Source organism: Gymnoscopelus microlampas, assembly GCF_963454915.1.
Source record: "Gymnoscopelus microlampas genome assembly, contig: SCAFFOLD_167, whole genome shotgun sequence".
Lineage (NCBI taxonomy): Eukaryota > Metazoa > Chordata > Actinopteri > Myctophiformes > Myctophidae > Gymnoscopelus > Gymnoscopelus microlampas.
The window spans coordinates 36,185-54,252 of NW_028155563.1; the positions used below are offsets into that span (position 1 = coordinate 36,185).

General features: G+C 40.8%; 1 protein-coding gene across 2 annotated transcripts; it reads left to right on the forward strand.

The window, feature by feature from the left end:
• The first annotated feature begins 6,785 nt into the window (after positions 1-6,785).
• LOC311041386 (H-2 class II histocompatibility antigen, E-S beta chain-like) lies at positions 6,786-15,582 on the forward strand. Of its 2 annotated transcripts, none has more exons than XM_084086296.1 (9): positions 6,786-6,918; positions 7,190-7,273; positions 9,080-9,334; positions 9,963-10,235; positions 11,869-12,085; positions 12,889-12,956; positions 13,510-13,623; positions 14,204-14,260; positions 15,319-15,582. In XM_084086296.1, the coding sequence occupies exons 2-8, from the start codon at positions 7,207-7,209 to the stop codon at positions 14,239-14,241; spliced, it is 1,032 nt and encodes a 343-aa protein (XP_083942422.1). In that variant the 5' UTR covers positions 6,786-6,918; positions 7,190-7,206; the 3' UTR covers positions 14,242-14,260; positions 15,319-15,582. The 2 variants fall into 2 exon arrangements, with proteins under 2 accessions (XP_083942422.1, XP_083942423.1); XM_084086297.1 differs by having other exon boundaries at positions 6,819-6,918; positions 7,195-7,273.
• The last annotated feature ends 2,486 nt before the right edge of the window (positions 15,583-18,068 follow it).

Consider the following 18,068-nt stretch of genomic DNA (forward strand, 5'->3'; position numbering starts at 1 on the left):
ATCAATCTAGACGAAGGATGCCATTTATGCTTCTGGTCACTGAAATGACTGGAACGACATTTCTTTCTTTTATAATGATTTAGTTGAAACTTCTGTCTCTTTAGCGTTTTACACGGACACAGCTCCTTCTTGTGGCTTTGGGGGAGTGTACAAAGGGGAGTTGTTTTCAGATAAATGGACAGTAGAAATAATATCTTTACCAGCAGATGTGAAGTCTATTGCATTATTTGAGATTTACCCTATAGCGGTGGCTTGCATTTTGTCGGGTAAATTCTGGAATAGGAAACGGCTCACTGTGAACAATGAAGACAATGAAGCTGCGGTCAAAATAATGAATAAAGGGCGGGGCGCTCATCTGTACCAGTTATTAATAGGTTAATCAGGCGTATAACTAGGACCTGTGTTATGGATAATTTCATTCTAAGGGCTGCTTTTATTCCAGGGTTTAACAACAACATAGCTGATGCTTTGTCCCGTTTTAAATGACAGGACTTTCATGCCCTGTGCCCAGAGGCAATGCCGACGGGTTTGAAGTGCCCAGCATTCAGTCAAACAGTGCTAGACTACATTGTGTCCTGTCAACTTATTTAACTGCAGCAACAAGTTATATGAGGTTAGGTCTGTCAAAATCAACATTAAAAGCCTATGACTCTGCATGGTCCTACTTTTCGTCTTTCTGTGCTGCTTTCTGTGTATCTCCTCTCCCCGTCAACATGTCTGTAGTATGCGCTTTTTTAGTCTCTCAAAATTCAGCCTTCCTCCATCAAAGGCATTTTAGCCGGGATTCAGTTTCATCTCAGAGATCCTACAGTGAGTAGTTTACCCGGTAATCCGTCCGTCGGTCTCCTCCTTAATGGTTTTAAAAAACAAAACCCAAGAGTTAAAGATAAACGCCTTCCTATTACACTTTCAGTACTCCACACATTGGTGCTCAAACTTTGTCAAGGTTTTTTTCAGTCCATACTTAGATCTTTTCTCAGTTTTTCTCACTGCTTTCTATGGGTTTCTGAGATGTGGTGAATTTTTTTATACGGCTACTTGTTCATTTAATCCCACGCATGATCTTTTCACGTCAAGATTTTTGATGCTCACTATTTTACCATCAAATCAAAACACTCTAAAACGGACTGTTGCCTCCCCAATTTACAAATGTTTCCAGCATACAGTCTGGGACTCGGAAGCTCTGATCATGTGTAAGGGGAAAGCGAATGCCCCTCCCCTACCCACGTCCGTTTCAGCATTGTGCAGTGGCGCAAAGGAGTCCGACTGGAATCAACGAATCTCATAAATATCGTTTATGTCTACTAGTGTCTTCTTTCACAGTTTTTTCGGCGTTAATTCCATGATGCCTTTCTCAGTTTTCTGTGATAAACAATCCTCGCACAAATAACATGAATCTACCGCTCCTATGACTATGCTTCCGCCTCGGTTCTGTTTCCACTAGGACTACAGGTCCGCGGGCACCGCGTCGTGATTGGTTGAATATTTTTCCGGTCTGAACAACTTCCGTTACACAGCTTTCGGGAAGTGGAGTTCCAGACTCTATATAGCATTCAGAGATTGTGGAATAGTAGTCTGGTGACGCGAGACTAGTAAAGGCATATCTGCGGTAATAACAGAAACTAACACTGATCTTTGTCCTTTCTCTTCCATGTCGCGTTATCTGCAATGCCGTTCACCTGCCAATGCCAACGAGCCACTGTCCATGTCTGGTCTTTGGTTCTGCAAAAAACTTTGACTTCTGTGTCAAGGCTGTGGGCTGCCTCCTGATCGCTACACTTCTCACTCCTTCAGGATCGGCGCCGCTACCACAGCGGCATCAAAAGTAGTCGCTGCAACGCTCAAAGCTTTGGGCCGGTGGTCCTCTGCAGCTTATGAAAGCTATGTTAGGCTAAACACAAAGGACATCATTCAGGCTCCAAAACTGATGAGTGAATAATGTTGTGGCCTCGCTATTACTGCTTATTACCATTTACTACTGCTGTTATGCTGTTATGGGTATCTACTTATAGAATCGGCGAGTGACTTCCGCGCGCCCCCGAAAGTACAAATACCAAGGACACGTCAGTGATGTCAGTCGGAATGCCAGGTTTTCAAAAACAAGCGACAGAAACAAGCAAGGACGTTCATGAAAAAAAAAAAACAGCCGAAGGGGTCCGCCATGTTCCAGGGGGGTCCCCGGGGGTCCCAACACTCACAGGGGGTCCGCGGACCACCAGGGGTTTCGCGGACCACCACGTAAAAAAGAAATATAAACATTTCTTTCCAATATTTTTTTTTTTTTTTTTACTTTTGGACAGTTCTATCCCACCATTTTGGTACCCCAAAATAAGCGCGCCCTCACAGCCCTAGAGCCCCGTGCGCGGCTGGGGTCTCTAGTAATAAATACTCTTAAACTTGCTATCGTAACACTCGTTCAATTGCTGCTCCAGGTGGTGCATGGGGGGAGGCATGCGTTAATCCGACAGACCTTTTCTCCGACTATGTGGCATCCGCGTGCGGTTAGGGTTAGGGTGCGGGTTTCGTTCGGGTTTACTGTTTAATGTCGGAGCACTGCGCTGTCGGAGGAATGCGCTGTCGGACTAACGTATTGCACCCGTGCATGGGTACTGATTTCAGATTTCTTTATCTAAGAGATAGAATGTCCTTTATGATCCTACTAGCGGTGCGGCACCGTACGGTGGACATCGCTTTATGGCACCGTTTAGGACACCTGAAGTTCAGGATCAGCAGGCGCTCTGCTGAACACATTATGTGAACATAATGTGTTCATAAAAACATTATGTGTTCATCTTTGTGCCCTATAATACATTATATTTTACATGACATAAGAGCCAAGATGTCTACAAGCTCATATCACGGCACCATGCCACGCTATGAGCTTGTAGATCTGCAGATGTACAAGCTCATAGCGTGGCATGGTGCCGTGCTATGAGCTTGTAGATCTGCAGATGTACAAGCTCATAGCGTGGCGGCAGTGGCTCAGGGGTAGAGTGGCCGAATGGAAGCCGGAAGATTCCCAGTTCGCTCCCCCAGAGTTAGTGTGGAAGTGTCCTTGAGTAAGACACTGAACCCATAATTGCTCCCGATGTCCCTCCACCATCGGTGTGTGAATGAATGAAACATTGTATAGCGCTTTGAGTAAGTGAGCACTTAGCAAAGCACTATAAAAATGCAATTCATTATTATTATTTATAATGTACTGACAATAAGGTTCCATTTGGTTCCATTTGTACATTCTCAAAGTTTGACCTGTAAGGATCCATTTGCCAATCCTTACAAGCTGTACCATAAACAATAGCCATCAGGCCTAGGAGAGACACCGTGGCTCTTATGCCATGTACAATATAATGTATGGGAGTTTGTTCCAAATATGTGGAGCATAAAAAAAACTACACGTTCCTGATCTGCTGCGAACAGAGAGCACATTTCTGTTCAATGGAGCTCGTACGGACATTCTCTACAATACTCACTGGGCGGTTAATAAGGGCCTTTTCCATATAGAATGCTGTTTTACTGAAGTAAAAGTATCAATGCTGCAACGTAGAAATATTCTGTTACAAGTAAAAGTCTGGAATTCAAAATTGACTTGAGTAAAAGTACAAAAGTATTGGCATGAAAATGTACTTAAAGTACCAAAAGTACTTATTACGCAGAATGTCCCATTTCACAAGTAAAAAAAAAAAAAGCAGATAAGCTCACAATGTGTTGCGACACATTGTGAGCTTATCTGCTTTTTTCAAAAGATCTTTTTTTTTTGTAGATCTTGTAGATCTGCTATTTTAGTACTTTTACTTTTGGTAGGTATATTTTGATATCAATACTTGTGTACTTTTACTCGAGTAACATTTTGAACACAGGCCTTTTACTTGTAACAGAGTATTTTTATATTGTGGTATTGTGGTAACATATATGAGTACTTCTTCCACCACTGCTTAAATGTAAGGACAGTTAAACCAGCTGCTCTGGTCAACTCACTCAGTCCAGTGGTTTTGCCTCTAGGAGAGCAGAGGGCGCTCTTGAAGCCTAAGACTGTTGATGCATGTACTTGCCATTCATTGTCTCCGCCAGGCCGAAAGGCATGGCAAGAGAGTATGTTTTACACTCCGTCCGTCCGTGTGTGTGTCCGTCCTTCTGTCTGTGACCAGCTAATCTCCGTCACCGTTGGCCCGGTCGCTGTGAAACTGTGCACACACACACACTCCCTGGATGCCACAGCAGAACCTCTGCCCAACATTTTTCAGATCAGCCTGTCATAGCGCCACCATGAGGCCGACTTTTGCAAAACTATTTTCTTGCTATTACTCCTACAGAATTTGTCCAAAAAACACACAACTCGGTACACAGTATCTCTATAGCCATGTGATCAACACAGATCTGTCTGATTTTCCATATTCTATCATGACTGGCTAAAATTGGCTTCCAAAGTTTGCAGGATTGGTTCATTTTGAACAAAATGACTCAAATCATGAACGCAGCATGCTATTTCCGTGAAATATTCCACAGAGATTCCCACTTGGCCCAGGAAGAAATGCCACTTGAACGTTCACATCAGCCACATGGTGGCGCTATAACAAGCCGATTCACGTTTTTAGCTACTGTATAACTGCACCGATCTGTGTGAAACTTTGCATGCAAACTCCCTAGAGGCCAAGGAAAAACCTTTGCCCTACATTTTTCACATATGCCTTTTAGAGCGCTACCAGGGGGCTGAGTTTTGTAAAAAACATTCTTTGAGCTTACTCCTTCAGATTCTGTCCAAAAATCACGCAAATCGGTACACAGTATCTCTATAGTTATGTGATCAAGACACCGGCTTCGAATGCTATCAATGCATTGAATGGGAGATTATCACGTTCTATCAGACCATTGAATGGGCGAAGTAGGCGACCTACTAGCTACGCCGCGATTTGTCAGACCATTCATTGGGCGTAATCAGGAGCTACTGACCTACCGACGGACGCGGAGCAGTCCCCACAACAATATTTACCATTCTGTGCCTATCGGTACATAACTCCAACGGCGCTGAGTAGGCTCAGTCGAGCGTCGCACCGCTCAGGACGGCAACTCGGTCGCTTTAGCTCCCTCGGTGGTCCTTCACGGGGCTCCAGCTCGCCTGAGACTGCGCGCCTCCGTCATGGTCCCAAACCAAAACAACCGAAACCAAAACTGAACTATTTAAGTCATCTCCGTCGGTAGGTCAGTAGCTCCTGATTACGCCCAATGAATGATCTGACAAATCGCGGGGTAGCTAGTAGGTCGCCTACTTCGCCCACTCAATGGTCTGATAGAACGTGATAATCTCCCATTCAATGCATTGATATCATCCAAATCAGGTGATCAAGACAGATGTGTCCGATATCCTACTTGGCTAACATTGGCTTCCAAAGTTTGCAGAATAGGTCCCTTTTGAACAAAATTCCTCAAATCATGAACGCAGCTTGCGATTTCCGTGAAATTTTGCACGCACATTCCCACTAGGCCGAGGAAGAAATGCCACCCTTTTCACATTGGCCTGTTATAGCGCCACCAGCAGGTCTAATTTAGCAAAACACATGGAACAAATGCCTCACATCATGAATGCAGTGTCTGATTGTCGTGCAAGGCCTAAGAAGAAATTGCACCCTTTTCACATTGGCCTATTATAGCGCCACCAGGAGGCCACAATAACCTACCTGACCTGGCGGAGACTTGTGCCCCGAGGAACACTTGTTCTAGTTTGTAATGGTTTGGTATGGGTGAGGGGAAGTGACAAACGGGTGCCAGTGAGGGTGCTACCAGACTGTGGATCATTAGATTCTTTAGTACCAGAGTCTGTGTTACCTTTTACACCTGAAAGTGATACAGGGAGAGCCTTTAGTTTCAGGGAATGAGGATGTTTGTGTTTCCTGTTCCAGTGCATGAAATGTCTCTCCTTTCAGAGCTGCTTCATGGAGAAGTTCACACGGGGGCAGTGGTGGAAAAAGTACTCAAATCTTAAGTAAAAGTATCAATACTGCAATGTAAAAGTACTCTGTCACAAGTAAAAGTCAGGAATTCAACATTTAATTGAGTAAAAGTTCACAAGTATTGAAATAAAAATGTACTTAAAAATACCTAAAAAGTGTCCTTAATTACAGTACTTGAGTAAATGTACTTAGTTACTTTACACCACTGCATGGGGGTGCAGCCGGAGTTGTCGGTTAAAGGTGTGGACATGGTTCTCTGTAACAACCTTTGTGGGGAACAAGTATCAGGTACCAAATGTAATCTGGTATGCAGATGCACGCACCCCCCTTTGGTGTAGAGGGAAGAAAAGAGTGAACCAAGTACAGAGGTCAAGGTCAAGTTTACTAAGTAGCCTATTGAGGGTTTAAGTCACACATGGACAACATACGGCCCGGGGGCCGGACCCGGCCCTTTGACCATCTCATTCTGGTCCTCATAGTCCTCAAAGAAAAACTAAATGACCCCAAAAATATACATAAATCTACATACATTTACATTGATCTACATACATTTACATCTTAATACACAGCATTTTATGTTGATGGTTTTGAGGGAAATTAATTTAACTTGACTCCAATGAATTAGTATTATTTAATATTTACCATTAGAGTACATATACCTGGCATTCCATATTCCATCCATATTATTAAATGATTATTTAATCACTTCAATATGAAGTGATGAACTTTAACCTTTAACCTTCTCATCATGTCTCATCTGAAAGCTTTTAATGAATTACAACATTTTACTTTTATAAACATATTTCTGTCTTTATTTCATTCTAACATTGTTTTTCTTCTAAATTCACCACCATCGTCTTGCCGGAAACAGATGATGTAACATCATATCTTTAATCTGATTGGCTGATGTGTCTGAACTACAGAACGAGTCCTCCTTCATTCTCTTTCAGACTCCAGAACTTCTCTTGAGGTAAACATCTGTTTATTCTGATGTGTTTATTCTGATGTGTTTATTATGATGTGTTTATTCTGATGTGTTTATTCTGATGTCTTTATTCTCATCTGTTTATTCTGATGTGTTTATTCTGATGTGTTTATTCTGATGTGTTTATTCTGCTGTGTTTATTCTGATGTTTATTCTGATGTGTTTATTCTAATGTGTTTATTCTGATGTGTTTATTCTGATGTGTTTATTCTGATGTATTTATTCTGATGTGTTTATTCTCATCTATTAAATTCAGTTCAGTTTTGATCAGTGATGATGAAGATTACAGCCACCCTCCTCATCCTCTCCTCTGTACTTCATGTCAAAGCGATCCCAGGAAGTAAGTACATTATATTTATGTTATTATATTAAAAATACTGTTATGAATCTACTCTTATTATATTATATAAAATATGCATTCATAGATGTACTCTTGTTATATAAAATACATGCATATTTGTATTGTTATTTTTATATTATTAAAATGTACAGTATATTTAGAGAAAGAGAGAGGGAGAGAGAGAGGGAGAGAAAGAGGGTAGATTATCACTAACACGCACGCACGCACACACGCACGCACGCGCGCGCACACACACACACACACGCACACGCACACGCACACGCACACACACAGCTGATTCTATATGAATCACTTTCGTTATATTATATTATGAATATCCTGACATAAACCATTATGAATGTGTTATAATATTATAAATACATTTAAATCTGTTGAATAAAATGTTTGACAGGAAGATACTTCTAATATTCACCTTTAGAACCAAACATGACTGTTTAGATAGATAGATAGATAGATAAATCTTTATTGTCATTGTACAGGTACAACGAAATTAAAAGTGCCAACCAATTAGTGCATCAATCACTCAATATAAAACATCAATCTATAATAAACACATAGCTAAAACACGCATCAACATACAGTACTTCTTGCATTTCACAGACCCCTATTGCACTTAATATGTCATCCCAGCTGTTGTTGAACAACCCGCATTGCACATAACTTAAAAACAAAACAGCATAAGAAACATGAATAGCAGCAGCATATCATTTCATAGCAGCATTGAGTGTGACTACCGCTGTGGGGTAGAAACTATTGCAGAATCTACTGGTCCCTGACATAATTGATCTGTACCGTCTGCCTGACGGCATCAGATGGAACAGGGAATGTCCGGGGTGAGAATCGTCCTTTAGAATGTTCTGTGTTTTTTTGGAAGAGCGGGATCTGTGTAGGTGTTCGAGTGAGGGCAGAGGGCAGCCAATGATCTTTTGTGCTGTGTTAATGACCCTCTGGAGCTTTTTCCTCTGATCTGCCGTGCAGCTGTTGTACCACACGCATATGCAGTACGTTAGAATGCTCTCCACGGAGCAACGATAGAAGGACACCAGCAGTCTCTGTGTGATGTTGTTACCCCTGAGTACCCTCAGGAAGTACAGTCTCTGCTGGGCCTTTTTCAGCAGCTCAGAGGTGTTCACAGTCCAGGTCAAGCCCTCCTCCATGTGGACTCCCAGGAAGCGAAAGGAGGCCACCCTCTCCACACAGTCCCCATAGATGATCAGTGGTAGAATGTCCGTTTTATTTATCCTGTAATCGATGACCATTTCCTGGGTCTTAGCTGTGTTTAGGAGCAGGTTGTTTTCTCTGCACCACTCAGACAGCTGCCCCACCTCATCCCTGTAGGCAGACTCATTCCCTTTGGAGATGAGCCCTACTACTGTGGTGTCATCCGCAAACTTCACCATGATGTTGCTGCGGTGGGCGGGGGTGCAGTTGTGTGTGTAGAGGGTGTAGAGCAGTGGGCTCAGTACACAGCCCTGTGGGGAGCCGGTACTGAGGCTGAGGGAGGTGGACGTGTGACGGCCCACTCTCACCCTCTGGCTGCGGTCGGACAAAAAACTCTTGATCCACATGCAGGTGTTATGTGGAAATCCCAGGTCCCGCAGTATGTCCACCAGTCTGTGGGGAAGGATGGTGTTGAATGCAGAGCTAAAATCCACAAAGAGCATCCTCACATAGCTCCCCTTCTGCTCCAATAGCTCCCCTTCTGCTCCAGTTTAACATGATGATGATGATGATGATGATGATGATTGTTGTTTGAATTTATTTTAATCTTTGTTTTATCTACAGTGTTTCATGAACACATTCAACTCACTGTCTGTTCAGACACAGTTAAAGACTCATATAAAGAGTGGATGCAGGGACTGGATGGTGAAGTGATGTTCTATGCAGACTTCAACAAAGGGAAGGGGGTGGAGCCTCAGCCTCCGTTTGTAGATCATATGACCAACCCAACAGCTTATGAAGCAGCTTTGACTCAGCAAGCGTGGTGCAAACACAACCTGTACAACATCCGCACTGACTTGAAGAAACCACCAGTGAAAGGTACATGAATACTATGAACACAATAGTTATTATAACTAAAACGGTTGGATATATTTAACATGAATGAAGATGTTTAACCCATTCAGTCCAGGAACACATATCTGTCATTTTAGATTTCTTTGGCTGTTCAAACGCATTGTGAGCTTGTAGATCTGCTGCACAATGAGTAGGCTACTTTCACTTTTGGTACTTTTCTGTATATTTTCATACCAATACTTTTGTACTTTTACTCAAGTATATTTTGAATTCTGGACTTTTGCTTGTAACAGAGTATTTCCATATTCCAGAATTGATACTTTTACTAAAGTAAGACATTTGAGTACTTTCTCCACCACTGCTAGTAACCCGCCCCTCCTATTACTCTGTGGCTGTGAGACACACACACACACACACACACACACACACACACACACACACACACACACACACACACACACACACACACACACACACACACACACACACACACACACACACACACACACACACACACACACACACACACACACACACACACACACACACACACCTGTTTTAGACATTCCGATGGGGGGCAGGCAGCCTAGTGTTGATATTATACATGATAATAAAACTGAACATTAATGACATTTGTAATTATCTATTTCAGATGGATATGTGCTCTATACGGCTATCCGCTGTGTGTTTAACTCCAGTGAGCTGAAGGACATACAGTACATACAGTCATCTAATTTCGATGGTGATGAGCTGGTCAGGTGGGACAGTAGAGTAGATCAGTTTGTTGGATACACTGAGTATGGTGTGAAGAACGCAGAGCGCTGGAATAAAGATCCTGGACTACTGGCTGTGATCAGAGCACAACGAGAGGCAGTCTGCAAACACAACATTGAGATCTACTACTCCTCTGTTCTGAACAAGAGAGGTGAGCTGATCTCAGAGCAGCACTCAACACTCATCACCTCATAAACTATAACATGACATCATAATAAATCATTCTATTCAGAGATGATTAATGGTGTTAATATTGATCTGATAATGATTATAAAACATTCCTTAATCTATTAACCCATTCAATCCGGGGACGCATCTCTGTCATTTTACATTTATTTGGATATTCAAAAATAGCAGATCTACAAGCTCATAGCGCGGCACCGAGTGCCGCACTATGAGCTTGTAGATCTGCTATTTGTTTCTTAATCGTGAAAATTTGTGCAAATCTTTGAATATATATATTTTTAAAGTGAACATTTGTAACTCAAATCTTTGCTTCTGGGGGGTCCCTGGAACAACATATTTATATTTGACAAATGTTTGCTTTAAAAATATGAATATTTAATATTTGCACACATTCTCACGATAAAACAACAAAATAGCAGATCTACAAACTCATAGCGCAGCACTCGGTGCCGCGCTATGAGCTTGTAGATCTGCTATTTTTGAATAGCCGATATGTTCCTGTTTTGAATGAGTTAATGTTCTGAGAAACATTTCAGATCCTCTTAAACACTTAAGCCTGATTTATACTGTATCCATAACACGCTGTCACACAGTGGAAATAGCAGATCTACAAGCTCACAACATGTGGTGTCACCATGGTACAGCCAGTATAAATGAAACATATAGATCTATTTCTATACATATAATGACCTTCCTAAAATAGAGACACCAGGATGAATGTTTATAAATGAACTTTAAAAAGAACCATGCAGGATAAAACACACCTCTATACACTTCATTTACCCTGGTTTTATATTTAATTATTGTCTTTACTAGTTTGTTTTCTATGTTTTTAATCACTTTAGTCATATTTTACAGGATTATGTGTTTTGTTTGTTTCTACTCTTGTTCATTTGAACGATTTTCATTAAATGATATTACTTGGTTTATTGTTGTTTATATAAAGCACTGTGTAACTGTGAATGATTTAATATGTTTAAATGACATTATATAAATGCATTCTATGTTGTAGAAAACTGTAGACTATTGTAGAATCTACAGTATTCTATGAAACGTTGTTCTCTGGTGCCATCTTGTGGCCAAACACTGACATTTAAAGTTACAATTTACAATGTAGTCATTTATCAGACGCTCTTAATCCAGAGTGATTTACAGTAAACAAGGAAAACACAAGGTAATACATCTAATGCATAGACATAGTAATCTAGGATCATAGGTAAACCAAGAACCTATCATCAGACTACACAGTATAATATCAAACAAATAAATAAATAATCTGTACATTGAAACCAACAAACTATATGAAGCCAGGTCTACAATGAACCTGACATCTGTCTGAATGCTATGGGAGGGGTTGAAGGGTTGGATCAGGCTTGAAGATATGGGGGGGTCATACCTTTGGTTGCTTTGTAGGCCAAACGTGAACATTTTTGACTGATTGAAAATCAAACGTGTTGCAGCTTTCTGGATCATTTGGATCTCATTTATACAATTATTAATGATAATGACATTTTCCTATGACTGATATAATAATAATAATAATAATAATAATAATAATAATAATAATAATAATAATAATAATAATCTTATTTATCCAGTGGAGCCCAAAGTGAGGCTGAAGTCAGAGACTCCCCCTCGTCGTGGTGAACACACTCACATGCTGAGGTGCAGCAGCTACGACTTCTATCCTAAAGTGATCCTGGTGACCTGGTGGAGAGGTCAAGAACCTTTGACCTCTGGTCTCTCCTTTGCCGATGATCTGTCTGATGGAGACTGGTACTACCAGTACCACTCCTACCTGGAGTACACACCCAGGTACACACCTAACAGACACCTATACATAGAAATACACACCTCTACTGGTACTACCAGTACCACTCCTACCTGGAGTACACACCCAGGTACACACCTAACAGACACCTATACATAGAAATACACACCTCTACTGGTACTACCAGTACCACTCCTACCTGGAGTACACACCCAGGTACACACCTAACAGACACCTATACATAGAAATACACACCTCTACTGGTACTACCAGTACCACTCCTACCTGGAGTACACACCCAGGTACACACCTAACAGACACCTATACATAGAAATACACACCTCTACTGGTACTACCAGTACCACTCCTACCTGGAGTACACACCCAGGTACACACCTAACAGACACCTATACATAGAAATACACACCTCTACTGGTACTACCAGTACCACTCCTACCTGGAGTACACACCCAGGTACACACCTAACAGACACCTATACATAGAAATACACACCTCTACTGGTACTACCAGTACCACTCCTACCTGGAGTACACACCCAGGTACACACCTAACAGACACCTATACATAGAAATACACACCTCTACTGGTACTACCAGTACCACTCCTACCGGTACACACACAGGTTCACACCTAACAGACACCTATACATAGAAATACCTACGCACCGTGGTGCCTCACCTCTGCATCATCAGCAGAATAACGTGTGTGTGTGTGTGTGTGTGTGTGTGTGTGTGTGTGTGTGTGTGTGTGTGTGTGTGTGTGTGTGTGTGTGTGTGTGTGTGTGTGTGTGTGTGTGTGTGTGTGTGTGTGTGTGTGTGTGTTACAGATCAGGAGAGAAGATCACATGCATGGTGGAACATCCCAGCCTGACCGCGCCTATCAAGATGGACTGGGGTCAGTTACTGTACTCTACTGTATTCTGTATTCTCTACTGTATTATTCTCTATTTGCACCTGAAGGTACATATGTTTTGCAGAAAGGAAAAACAGCACAACCCATAAAAAATCTAGGGTTGAGACTGTCTCAGTTTCACTTTGAAACTCTGTCTTCAACGAGCTTCTCTAAAGTGTTCATTGTGAGAGAAATGACAATCAGCCTGAAGTCATTCAGACCTTTATTGTTTCTACCTTTAGGAACAGCAGTGATTAATGGCTGCTTCCACATGTTAGCTACCTGTACTAAACATATTATACACAATAAAACATAGTTGGCTGCTACATGACTTCAGTAGTTGGCCACTGATATAGTTGACTTTATTGAAATGTGTTTACTGTACAGTTTAACTGTACTGTACTCTGTCTTATATCACACTTTGTGTTTGTTTAGTTGTTGTCATATTATTGTCAGATGACTCCATAGAGTCAGTGAAGAACAAGGTGTTTTAATCTACTGTAATAATATCATATCATATCATATCATTGTTATAATATAATATTTGTGTTGACAGATTTCTCCATGTCAGAGTCAGTGAAGAACAAGGTGGCCATGGGAGCATCAGGTCTGGTTCTGGGTCTGGTCTGGTTCCTGTCTGGATTCATCTACTTCCAGTGGAAGAAACGAGGTGATTAGCATGTTTAATTAACAAGTTTATTACATGTTTAATTAACATGTTTATTAACATGTTTAATTAACATGTTTCATTAAAATATTTCATTAACATGTTTCATTTATTATTATACTACCAGTGGAAGATATGAGGTCAGATCAACAGAGGATCACATGACATGTGGAACCCTCACAGAAATGCAAACAAACAAACAAACATGTAAAGCCACAACCTAAACTGGTTTATATTAGTTTAGAACCTGAACCGGTTTAGACCAGTTTAGAAGACCTAGTTAGAGGTCAAAGTGTGTTCTATGTTGTCACATTTAGCTTTAATACATCAGTGTTACATTTAGTCCTAAATAAGAGTCAAATGTTCACATTAGTTCTGATGCAACATGTGACCCTGATGACTGAACCCTAACGTTGTGTTGTTGTGTTGTTGTGTTATTGTGTGTACATTAATGCATTTTATGGAAAAATACACAATACAGTACACATAGGATTTATTTGTGATTTGTCATTTATGCATGTTATGTAGAAATACAGGATTTATTTGTGTGTGTGTTTTAACTGTCTCTCTCTTCTTCTATCAGGTCGTATTCTGGTGCCGACAACCAATGACGATCTTTAGACTCCTCCCACACACCCAAGTTCACTCCCTCTTTCTTTTAACTATATTTTTTTGTAAATATAAAACTATAAAACATACACAAAACAACATGCTTGTGTAAGAAGTGAAACAACTAGCCTGGTAAAACATCCCGGTCGCGTGAATTCACATTATCATGTGACTTCTGCTTCATTTCGTATAAGAATCTAATAATCAAATTGAATAATTAAATGATTTGTTGTATCAGACAACACTGGGGGGGGTTTGGAGTTTGGACCATTCAGCCTGCAGGAGTTTAGATCCCATAGCCTGAGAGGACGTTCAGGTGATTCAGTCAGGAAGTGAAGAGATGACATAATGCAGCCAAACTCTGAACTAATCATTTGAACTAAACATTTAACTGAACTGAACCCAATGATTCAGTTCATTGAACACAACATTTCAGTGAACTGAACCCAATGATTCAGTTCATTGAACACAACATTTCAGTGAACTGAACCCAATGATTCAGTTCATTGAACACAACATTTCAGTTCATTGAACACAACATTTCAGTGAACTGAACCCAATGATTCAGTTCATTGAACACAACATGTCAGTTCATTGAACACAACATTTCAGTGAACTGAACACAATGATTCAGTTCATTGAACACAACATTTCAGTGAACTGAACACAACGATTCAGTTCATTGAAAACACTGATCATTCCATCACTATCAGGATCAAAGACAGAACCTTGTGGTCCAAAGGAGAGTGTTCTACCAACTGAGCTGCCCTTCCTTCTAAGATACACTATTGACAAAGTATCGGTCAAATGTTGTTTGAATGGACTAGGTTGTTTCTACTTTGATGGTTACTGTAGTTGCAGTTTTAACTAGTTTACTAATAACTTGTTCATGATCTATTAACTATTTATAGCATGGTTTTAAATTATTACACCTTTAACCATTAACAAACATTTAACAAGTCATGCATAACACATTAACTAATCATTTGGGAATTAATTTACTATTATAAGGGAAGGTTATTCTAAAGTGTTAACATGTTCACACAGTTAATACATTCTGATTCTTATTGGTTTATTGTCTTTTCACAGAACACCTGGGTGTGTTTTCAGAGAAGCAGAGAGTCATCGCTGCCCCTGGCGGAGAGAGGATGAAATACATGTGTGTCCATTCAGCTTTTAAATACTATAGGTTATATAGTAAAGGGTTAAGGTTAGGTTTATAGACATAGTTTCTGTGAGGTTAAAGGTCAGGGTTTAGGGTTAAGGTTAGGTTCATAGACATAGTTTCTGTGAGGTTAAAGGTCAGGGTTTAGGGTTAAGGTTAGGTTTATAGACATAGTTTCTGTGAGGTTAAAGGTCAGGGTTTAGGGTTATAGACATAGTTCCTGTGAGGTTAAAGGTCAGGGTTTAGGGTTAAGGTTTGGTTTATAGACATAGTGTTTGTGAGGTTAAAGGTCAGGGTTTAGTCGCCACACCAAAGGAAGAGGGAGTCCTAATTAGTGTGGGCGGTTCATCACATGACTTTGTATAGTTTCTGTTGTCAGAAAACACAAACATAATAGAGTACAGAAGTCGGGACGTCACTCGTTCATCCCCTGGTTCGTAAAGTCATGTCTCTATGGAGAATAACAATGGGTCATCTTAGAATCGTCTCATATAAGAATTGTGGTCCAAAAATAAACAAACTGTCTCGGCGATATTGTCAGGGAGGAGGTTCTGTATCGTTTATGATAGTCAGTCACTTATATTTGATACGGTCTGTTTCTGGCGAAAATGTTACTAATTCGGCGGAAGTAACATTATCGTTTTCTCACCGTCAGTTGATGCTTCATATCCATAAGAGTCAAACCGCCGGGATCATTTGTTTATTTCTGGAACACAGTTCTTATTTGATGCGATATTAAACACGTCTATGGGATTCAGAATGGGGGTGGAAAACTGCGAACCAGGTAGACAATCAAAGGATGTGTAAATTACGTCAGACTTCGGTGGTCTATAGTTCAGTTCTACACTATATTGACACATTAAATATGAATCCCCCCATTCCCCCCCCCCCCCCCCCCCCCCCCCACACACACACACACACACACACACACACACACACACACACACACACACGCACACGCACACACACACGTTCGGAGTGCAGAAGTTGGTGTTTTCGCCTATTGCAAGTTTAGGGGCAATGTGTATATTTGCCGTTGGTTGTGAAAGGGCAGGTGGGTGTTGGGGTGCGTTTGTGAGCTTTTAGATCGGCTGTTTTCCAAGAGGCAATGTATATGTGTGAAGGCGCTTCGTTTGGCCTTCTTTTGATATACCTTGTTGCTTGTAGGGCTCGCTTGGATTGGCCTTGTTTTCATAGACCTTGCTGCTAGTTTCTCGCGAGAAACCTGGCAACCCATTGTCTCCCATTGTTTGACACATAAATGCTAATAATAAGCTGAGATTTGATGATCTTGAAAAATGGGCTTCGCAGTTGAGTTAAGATGGTAATGGTCAATGGCTGTGTGCAAATTCAGATCAATTTCTCCAGCCACTAAGGAGAACCGGGCGCAAATTTTTGCCCTCAGAGGTTTGTCAAATTATAGGAGGATATCCATCTGAATGGAAGTCAGTCAGACATGTTTGTGGAAAAGGTTTTATTATTTTATAATTGACCATAAGTCATTTATTATGTAATCATTTGTAATGTGTGATAATGAATGTGTTACGATCATTATGACGTCACTGTTTCCCTGTGATGGGTGGACCTGGTCCCTCTAGGGTGGTCTGAGGTGATGGGTGGACCTGGTCCCTCTAGGGTGGTCTAATTTACCAAGGTAAATTCGCAGGTAAATTTACCAAGGTAAATTAGACAATGGTGGGCTCACACAGTCTATAGGACATTAATGGGAAACACTGATGACATACAATCATTTATATTAAAGTAATACAATGCAGGTCCACAAATAACGATTTTTAGCAGCCTCTGCTGGTCATTACCGTCACTGCAGGCCGTTCGTTTATTCCTGCATTACCCAGAATTCCATTTGTTTTCACCGGACGACGGAAGCGTTTCAAAAAGCGTTCTTTTAATTGTTTTATACTATCTGTGGATCTTTTGTCTTAGCCAGTGGAGCTTTAGTTACCGTGAGCTGTGTTTTCTTTTGCTGTTAGCGCGGTAGTTCCTGGCCAAACAGGAAACTGATGCAAATACGTTTTCCGGCCGGATGATGACATTTTCGCGGGAATGACTACCCTAGCCACCGTTTCCATATAAAATAGTTTATCAAAGGCTTTCGGGGGTGAAATTCATGGAGTGGGTGTTGTGAAACATTTGCCACTCACAAAAGATATACAATTTAACTTTAGTTTTGTTGAAAAAGTTACCTAGTATTACTTTAAGTAATGATTTACAGTATATGTAATACTTTATATGTAATCATGAGCAGGGGAGCAGATCTCATTACAATTTAGGAGGGAACCACAAACAAGGAATCTTCTCATAATATCACCAACATATGCTAGGATTTGAAACAAACTAATAATTAAATATAGATTTTAAAGGATATCATTTACTTTATTGGAGGAACATGTCAGACTCGTCCCCTCCTTCCCCCCTGGGATCTGAGCCCCTGATCATGAATGGTTTGAAGTTCAGATGTTAGATTTTGGCTTTAATTTGCTTGGTTTGAATAGAATGTCACAATATCAATAAAGGAATAAGAAACATAATTGGGCCTCACGTTTTCTTACATTTCACTCATACAGTGTTTTCTCTTAACTGTCTGTTAAGAGAAAATACAAGAGAAGCCAACCTCCACATTCACCAAATGTATTTTTCCCCAGGTGTGCTGAAC

Coding starts and splice junctions, on each gene's coding strand:
- LOC311041386 (XM_084086296.1), top strand. CDS start 7,207: ATGATGAAGATTACAGCCACCCTCCTCATCCTCTCCTCTGTACTTCAT. Junction 7,274..9,079: donor TGTCAAAGCGATCCCAGGAA/GTAAGTACATTA, acceptor TTTTATCTACAG/TGTTTCATGAACACATTCAA. Junction 9,335..9,962: donor GAAGAAACCACCAGTGAAAG/GTACATGAATAC, acceptor TATCTATTTCAG/ATGGATATGTGCTCTATACG.